The sequence below is a fragment of the Phycomyces blakesleeanus genome (assembly GCF_001638985.1).
Source record: "Phycomyces blakesleeanus NRRL 1555(-) unplaced genomic scaffold PHYBLscaffold_6, whole genome shotgun sequence".
NCBI lineage: Eukaryota > Fungi > Mucoromycota > Mucoromycetes > Mucorales > Phycomycetaceae > Phycomyces > Phycomyces blakesleeanus.
In genome coordinates this window covers 2,424,334-2,433,215 of record NW_017265139.1, presented here as the reverse complement: position 1 = coordinate 2,433,215, position 8,882 = coordinate 2,424,334, and the positions used below count along the sequence as shown (strand labels likewise).

The 8,882-nt window shown below is 34.3% G+C and overlaps 2 protein-coding genes across 2 annotated transcripts; both read left to right on the top strand.

Annotated features, from left to right (window-relative positions):
• Positions 1–1,973: 1,973 nt before the first annotated feature.
• PHYBLDRAFT_166455 (hypothetical protein) lies at positions 1,974–3,944 on the top strand (the record flags this gene model as incomplete). Its single annotated transcript, XM_018435418.1, has 6 exons — positions 1,974–2,225; positions 2,281–2,398; positions 2,477–2,530; positions 2,575–2,658; positions 2,735–3,358; positions 3,664–3,944. The coding sequence occupies 6 exons, from the start codon at positions 1,974–1,976 to the stop codon at positions 3,942–3,944; spliced, it is 1,413 nt and encodes a 470-aa protein (XP_018294531.1).
• A 2,925-nt stretch (positions 3,945–6,869) lies between these two features.
• On the top strand, positions 6,870–7,239 carry PHYBLDRAFT_143454 (hypothetical protein; the record flags this gene model as incomplete). The annotated part of the gene is made up of 2 exons (XM_018430987.1): positions 6,870–6,953; positions 7,096–7,239. 2 exons carry the CDS (start codon positions 6,870–6,872, stop codon positions 7,237–7,239), a joined length of 228 nt encoding a protein of 75 aa, XP_018294530.1.
• Positions 7,240–8,882: the final 1,643 nt, after the last annotated feature.

Sequence of the window (8,882 nt, the reverse complement as noted above, 5' to 3'; positions counted from 1 at the left end):
TCAATGGTAACAGAGTACCTGAAAGTAAAAAAAAGTTGTGTCCTGAAGAAATTAGTGAAAGACCCGTTATAAAACCTTCTTTTCTTTTATATATTCATCTTGTAAGAATTAGACATCTTTTACATAATATAGTGTTTTTATCAGAAGAAACAAGAGTGCTACTTCTATCATTACAAATTAGTATTTGTAAAAACGATGTTAACAATCGCTCAATAGAAATCACTTCAACATGAATACTATCAATAAAGAATCAATTTTTATCGACGGAAATGAATATTATCCCGTTCAACAAGACTTTCCCACTACACCAGTCAATGGCTATTCCAACATGACTGTGGCTATTTCTAAGATGCAGGAGTATGCACTTGTTAACAACTTCACTCTTGCAACTAAAGACCGTAAACCAACCCGGGTTTACTTAAAGTGCGCCAGGGGTGGTCACTATAGAAACACCCATAAACTTGAAGACTGCGATCGCGTAAAAATCCGCCCTAGTTCGAAAACCGGATGTCCTTACATGATAAAGCTATCTTACAAGAAAGGAATCAAAGGATATCTTCCCTTGAAAGCTTCTAGTGAAATGAAGAGCCATCACAATCATCCTCTTGATGACAAATGCTTGGAATCGACTCTGAAAGGCAGATTGTCGAGAGTTACTGCCGAAGACGCCAAGCAGATATCTAAACTTGTTGAGACAAAGGCCAAGACTCGTGAGATCCAAAGGGCTATCACAGACGAAAAAGACGATGGTCATAAGCTGTACGTTAGCGATATCAACAATATCAAGGCTGCCTTTGCTCGAGTTTCTGCCCCTGTTGCCCAGAATGCGGGTACTGGACTTGTTAAGATGATGGAAGCAAAAGGTTACCAGGTGCATTATGATGTAAACGGGGACAATTCGCTGGAGAGGGTGTTTTTTACCAATCAGAAGATGATGGAGAGAGCTCGTCGCTTCTCAGAAGTTATGGTGGTAGATGCTACATATTCTACCAATAACTTGTCAATGCCGCTGATTTGCGTGGAAGGTATCCACAACCTCGGAGGAGAAACCCTCAAATCGTTTCCCATTGCCTTTGCCTGGGTCTCTAACGAGCAGCAAGGCACATATCTTTGGTTCCTCCAGCAACTCAAGGCACTTGTTTTTGAAGACAAGGCTCTTAGCACAGTTTTTGTGACAGACAAGTGTGCTGCACTTATGAACGCTCTTGATGTTGAGTTTCCGAACAACAGCAAGCTGCTTTGTTACTGGCACATGCTGAATAGTGTGGAAAAGACTTTTTCGGGAAAAGTTGGCTCGGTACAAAAAAAAGGAAGAGCTGACGGGATATATATCCAATATTATCCATAGCAAAAGTAAGAAGGAGTTTGACTGGGCGCTGAATAAGTTCAACGCTGTATCTGCTGGTTCCGAAGTAGAAAATGGCAATGTGAAAGCGCCAGTCTCGGCATATTTTCATGACAGGTGGATTACATGCCAAGAGAAGTGGGCAGGTTATCTTACTCAGAAGATAATGCATTTTGGATGCACAACATCTCAAAGAGTGGAAAGTGCCCATCAAGCCTTAAAGAGAGGTATATCTGCAATAGCTTCTCTGGATCTCGCCTTTGAAAATATTTCAAGATATATCGAGAGGCTTGAGAGAGACTTCCGGAATGTGGAGATCAGGGAATCTACCACGGTTGACCCTCTTGTTGGACGAAACAAGCTTTTGTCTAGACTGCTCATGAAGGTCTCAAAGCGAGCTTTACTGGTAATAGACCAAGAGGTTCGACTGAAATGTGAAAGCAGTATTGTTTGTGAATGCATGAACAAGCTCCAGTATGGTCTACCTTGTCGCCATTCTTTGCCTGCTGGAAGGGATATCTATATTTCTGATATCCCTGAAAGGTGGGTTATTGATCCTCGTAATGTAAAGCCAAGGGACAACACTTGTCGGGAAAACTTCCAGCTTGAGGAAAGACCAGAGGTGTGGATGGAAGAAGTAATTAAACTCGAGTCACTGTTTCGGTCCTGTGAGGGCAGCCAGCAAGTGGCTAACCTCCTGAATAAGATCAAGAAGGTCACTTCTGAATTCGAAGGCAAAACTGGGCACCCTTCGATTAACTTTCAAGCCCCAGAAAAAATTAAATATCCTGGCAGAAGAAAGGGTGGTGCACGTCCCAAATACCTTCCCAAAGACTTTAGTCGGGCAAACTGGAGGAAGATCAGTGTTTCGTCTGGTCATGTAAGATAAAAAAAAATAACATAACAAAGTACTAATATGTATCTTGAAATACTAGGCTGGCCTTAAGGCAATGGTTAGACTGAGAGCTAAAATGAGGGAGGGAAAGCCTGCAGCTACACAAAAAACAAAAAACAAAAAACAAAACAAAAACAAACAAGAGCCTCTCAACCCAGGTAAGATGTGTTCTTATTTTACAATGTAATTGAATCTATGAGAAAGGATTCCCATCTTATACTTTCATGTTTTTTTAGTCGATGCTACCAAAAACAAAATAAAACAAATAAAGCAAGAGCCTCTTGACCCTGGTAAGATGTGTTTTTATTTTACTTTAATTGAATTTATGTGGAAGGATGTCGTCTTACACGAATATGCTTTTTAGTCGATGCCACCAAAAATAAAACAACAAAAATAAAACAAGAGCCTCTCGACCCAGGTAATATGCTTTCTTATTTTACAGTGTAATTGAATCCATAAAGAGAACTATCGTCTTATACTTATATACTTTTTAGTCGATGCCCCCCAAAAAAATGGGTTCAAAAGACCCGCCACCGCCTTAGAAGATTACCAGTATGATAATCGCACCTCTGTTGGCAAGAGGGTCAAATTCCAGCCCGGTTTTCCTGTCTCTCATGAGATAATCGATGATGTCAAGGGTGGGTTTAGCCCTACTGCTGACGGATGGTGTGGTTTTCGGGTCCTTGCCCACTTGATCTACAAAAATCAAAATAAGTTTTCACTTGTAAAAAGGGATATGCTAGCCGCCCTGCCGAAATACAAAACATTGTACACAAATACCTTCGGTACTGACACAAGCCAACTAGAAAAAATCATTCAATATGTCTCTCAACTCGATTATAGCAACACCAGCAACACCAACACCAACACCAACACCAACACCAACACCAACTTCATCCCAGTATGTTCAGATGCCAGTATGTGGTTTAACACACCTGACTGTGCTCAACTAGCTGCGGACACATATATACGACCAGTCTGCGTCTACTCAGACAACCCCAACACCCCCTCAACAACCTTTCTCCCATTTGCCCTTCCCAACAACAAAACCAAACAACAACAACCTCTGATTTTTAATTATGTTAACAGTAATCACTGGACAACAGTTGACCTTTCCCGTAATATCTCTAGAAAATGGCCAACCGTTCCTGAATTATTTTTTTTTAGGTTGTGCCAGAAATAAAATTGATGATAACTTTGATACTTACTGGAATAAGTTCAAAGAATTTAACAAGCATGATTGCCGAAATGTCATGCTCTCTCTCCATTCTGTTCTAGATCAACCAATTGATCTTACTCCAAAATAATTTCTTTTCAATATTCTTTTTTATTTTATTACTCTTTTAATTATACTTTATTACTTATATTTTATTAGCTAGATCTTTTCTTATTTATTTACTCATTTACTTTTATATTTTATTAGCTAGACAATCTTTTTTAAATCTTTATAAATCTTATCAATTTGTTTCTTTGTGTCAACATAAGCTATCTATCACTTGTGGGTTAAATGACTCTCTGCTCTGTTTTTTTCTAGAGATCATTCGTGGGAAGTACTTTACCCTTCGAGTTACACTTATAACCAGCGAATTAAAAATCATAAATATCGGATGGTGTTACACAGACCGAGCCAAACTATCTTCGAATATGTTATATTATGCATTTGCATCTATTTATTTCATCAATTCAAGTCTTGGCTCTCTATAACTTTGGATCCAAGTAGTGTATAGCTATATGTATGTGTTCTAGAATTTTTAGTTGAATTGAAAGGGTCGATCATGAGAAAACTAACGTAATATCTCAAAAATTTGGTTTTTTTCAATAAAATAAAATATTGTATTTGCTTGTAGAATCACTTTTTTCTCATTTGTTTTCTATGAAACTTTTACTGGATTCATATGTTATCTGAATATATGTAATTAAAAACTTTTTTTGGTCTTATATGAATATTTTTCATTTTTTGTATTTTTGATAAAATATCTCATGTACATGTTGCAAGGAAATGATAGAAAGACTTTTTACAGAAGAAATAAAAATAAAAAATAAAAAATAAAAACATGAATTTTGTAAAAATATATTAGCTTTACTGCTATGCAAACTTTCTTAGGCATAAAAGGCTTCATTACCTTTATATCTATTACGAAAGTTTTTGAAAAAAATGCAAATTATATGGATTATAATCTTTTCCACTTAAATCACATAAAATGAAAATATATGATTTATGTCTCAAGTTAAATCGTGAAAAAATGACTCATCAGCAACAGCAGGTATATGATTTGTTGACGAAAACCAAATAGATCTTGTGTTTTTACAGAAATAGGTGTGGTCACAATTTTTATTTATTTATTTTATATTGTGCGTTTATTGCATGAGAACTACAATAAAAAAGACATTGCATTGAATATGAACTCTTTAAAATGTAAAGTAAAATTCTAGAAACCTCTATAATTATACTTATAGAAGCTTTACTTTCAATAAGTAAAATATTGCATCAACAGTTTTCTTGAACACAATTATTCTATCGCCACATTTAGGACACGACATTTTGCCTCTCGAGCACGACGTTTACAAATTGTATATTTTGTATATACTGCATAAAAAAAATAGAAATTTTAATATGGTTACTACTTAAGTACACCTAGAAATTCCGTTATATTAAATGAAGATGTACTTTATTCATGAATTAAATTATTTATATTTTGATAGATTGATTTTACTCATATAAACTACTTTGGGTGGTTAGGGACCAGATAAAATTGCTGGATGCCGGACAACAAGTCACTTTTTATGAGGCCGGTAAATGGTGAAAGGCGGAAATTCAATAAACGTAGTGCTCCAGAGAAACGTCGTGCCCGAGAGGAAAAGTGTCTGGCCCGAATAATTAGCGGGCAGATATATACCTTTAGACTACTTTGTCAATTAAGGATATTATATTATACTCTTGGCTCACTTGACTTTTACATTAAATATTAAGTAATATTATACTGTAAGATATGACTTTTACTAGTATGCGTTAAGATAATTAAATACAATTGTATACTCAAAGTTACAAACATTATTATGTCTAAATATAAAAATAAAAAACAAGGAACTCAAAAGCATAGAAATATTCAGCACCATATTCAGGGCAGAATCAAATTATGATAACTAAAAGAATGAGATATCATAAAAGGGTGTCTGATCTAGCAAAAGGATAATTGGATATTGTGATTGGCACTGCGTATATATGTGTGAATATGTGTAAAGAATAGATAAAGAGCCTGTATTATCAATATAGGAAAATTATATATACGACATTAGTTTGATCATATATAATATAAATGCGCGCGGTTAAACTAAGCAAAAGCATAAATTCAAATATAAAATAAAGAATAAAGAATTTTTGAATAATACGACGTGATTTCTAAAGAAAAGAATAATAAAAAAAAACATACGATTAGTATCAATGGAATTTGGAAAACTTGATAGAGATACCCCAGTAAAGGTTTACTTGTTTATATATGTGCTGATATCACTCGATCTACACTTCTTTAATCAAAAAAGCTATCTTTATCTCCAATTTGGATAAATGACTATATTTAGTACAAATGCTATGATATAATATTATGTGAAATACGCTTCCTTGAATGAAATGGTGTATACATATATTGCAAGATCAGTAGATATATATATTCGGGATTTATCTTTAATCTTTATCTTGGATAATAATCTAAATATATAGATATAAAGTGTGGCAACTCCTCGACTTGTACTCCATGAATCATACCGTGATTTACAGACGATATCATGGGACCAAGGGTTGGATGCTGAAATCGTTTCACCTGTTCAAAAAAATTGAATGATAAACTGTCTGTACATGCCTGTATCTGAGTATTTGACATTACCCTTAATATTCAAAACAAAATTGTGCAGCCATAATCTACAATCCCTGTTAATAAATACAAGTTGTCGATCTATAAGAATAACATACATTACCAAAAGCATTTTACTGGATGAAAGCTAGTAAATACTTCTTTTAATTAGCATGTTATAAGTTTGATTAAATTAGACTTTTCTCTTTTATCAGAACCAAGAACGGTTTTTTCTTGATCTTGATTCAAATCATCATTTTTCCGTCTAGAACATATCTAAAAGCTCCAACAGCATTGCCTTGTATCATAGCTCTGTCGTCAAACTCGTTGTGTTATCTACAGCATGTCAGAGTAGGTGGATTCAGTTCGCTACAGAATATCAACTCAAATTATTCTCTAAATATATATGACATTAAATTTATACATTTCTATCCTTCGCTGTAGCACAATTAAAGTCTTGCTTTACAACAATCTTACTGGGACGATGTTTCCTGATTTGGCACTGCCTTTTTTGCCGGACTAATTAATTGTGGCCATTCACCCGGGGTCTAACCTCTTTTCTGTTGTGTACTCATCTCGTAAGAACTCACTAGTCATTTGTATTAAAAAATGTTATTTTTCTCAGAGATAGCAATTAGAAACCATAATGTTAGTAAGCTCTTTCTAGAAATTACTTCAATATGAATCCTATCAATAACGAATTATGTTTTTTCTTTAATGTAAAAGACCATTTTTTATTCAACAACCTCTCCCTGTTTCACCAGTGAATGGTTACCTTGACATGGCAATGGCAATTGTAAATATGCAGGAATTTACACTTGTAGCTAGAAATAGTAAGCTGGCTACATCAAATAATTTATTACAGGTAGTATAAATCTGTAAGAAGGATATTGTATATGTAAGAGGATGCTTTTACACTTAGCCAAAGCTATTATCCTGTCTTGTATTAAAGTATCTATTATGATAAGTATGTCTCCTTGGGGCCAGATATGATTATTTGATTCCAGACAACAAATCTCAATTTGTGGTCTGGTAAAACCAAAACATCGTTTCCCCCAAGAAAAGGTGGCACCCCAGCAGGAAACCTTGTCCCCCTAATATTAGCGCTTTCGGCATTAGATGATGGGCTTCAGGCTGCAGACTCACGATGAACTCGCGCCTTTTCAAGAGAGTATCTTCATCTTTTCTCTTCTTCTTCAGCAAGCGTTGCTCTCCTGAGAGTTATTTCACCAGTAAAATGAATATTATTTGCACATAGAAATACTTATGTTGTCAATATCATCAAAGTATTCTAAAGTCTCTTTACGTAATTCTAATAGTGTGGCTGTGTTGTTATTATTAGTAGTATATATATATATATATAAACATACTCCTTGTAGTGGTCTTGGATAACAAGCTCTCTTAGCACCATCCACAGACTTGCAGCTTGTGCTGCCTCTTGTCTCGAATCTTTTTGACAATCCCGTCAACTGTTAGGCAGAGGAATGTCGAGTTTTTTAATAAGTTCAGTTGGTGCTTTCAACTGGTTGGGGCTCTTTTCAATGACAAACTCACTGGTATGGCCCAAGTAAGATGTTTGGCTGTATTTGGTCTTCTTTTTGGTAATAGATGCAATATATGAATTAAAGAGAAAAGATCAGTGACTAGAAGGGAAATACATATTATAATATCCTGCAAAATTGCTTCACAGAAGTTATAAGAGTGATGATAAATACTATAGTCTTTTTATAGCTTTATCACTATTGTGATAAGTTTGGTTTTATTTTATTGTCAATGTCATTGTCATTGTTATTATTATATAATCACTGCTCAAGGATACTTTGATATTGTATTTACAATTATTTACTTTTGCGGTCAAGTCTAACTGTAGGTCACAAAAATTATTTTGATACGAGCATTTTGTATAATCATAGTATACATATACAAGATTAGAAGGATTCCAAAAGATAGTCAGAGTTACAAGGAATGCTGTGTAGCTCTGGCGTAATATGAGCTAAGTGTCTGAAGCTGATCCAAAGATTGCCACATCATTAGCAAATAGTAGTGATAATGGGTGTTAATGAAACTACATTACAAAAGCCATGGACACCAGGAGGAGCAAGAATTGAATGTACATTAGATGAAAGAGATGGTGAAATTGTATGAAAATGTAACAAGTTGAAGTATGTATATATATATTGAATGGAGATAAGGGCTAAGGATTGAACTTTGAGGGATGTTTCCAGATGGTGTACATTATGATGTGAAATTGATATTCTTCAATATGGTATCATTTTATAAGTAATTTCAAGATTTGACATAAAAAATGAATAAATAAATATAATATTAGGTGGTGATAAAACAAAAAAAAATATGCTCCGTAGAGCGTTCCATCTCAGAAGTTTAGTGTCATCCTTGTGCAGGGGCCATGCTAATCTTCTCTGTATCGTTCCAATTTTAATATGTGACAGAGGTGCAAGCACTTGTCGACTAAAATAAATGTCCAAAAACCCTAGATATATGCATTTATTTCCCGCTTTACAAAAGTTGTGGGTTTTTAATATTTTCAGAAAATTTTTATGTATTATAAAAATTTTATACACTAAATAAAATCAAATAAGCTGTACTTTTTCCAACCGCTCTTTTTTGAGGGCTTTTTATATTATAAGAAGTATGCGTATGTTACTCTGGCTATTTATATATATATATTTTTACAAATACATCAATATATAATTTTTGTTTTACTTATAGTTACTAGTTTCTTAAATTTAATATATAACTATTACTGTTTAATATCCTTTATCTGTGATCTTAT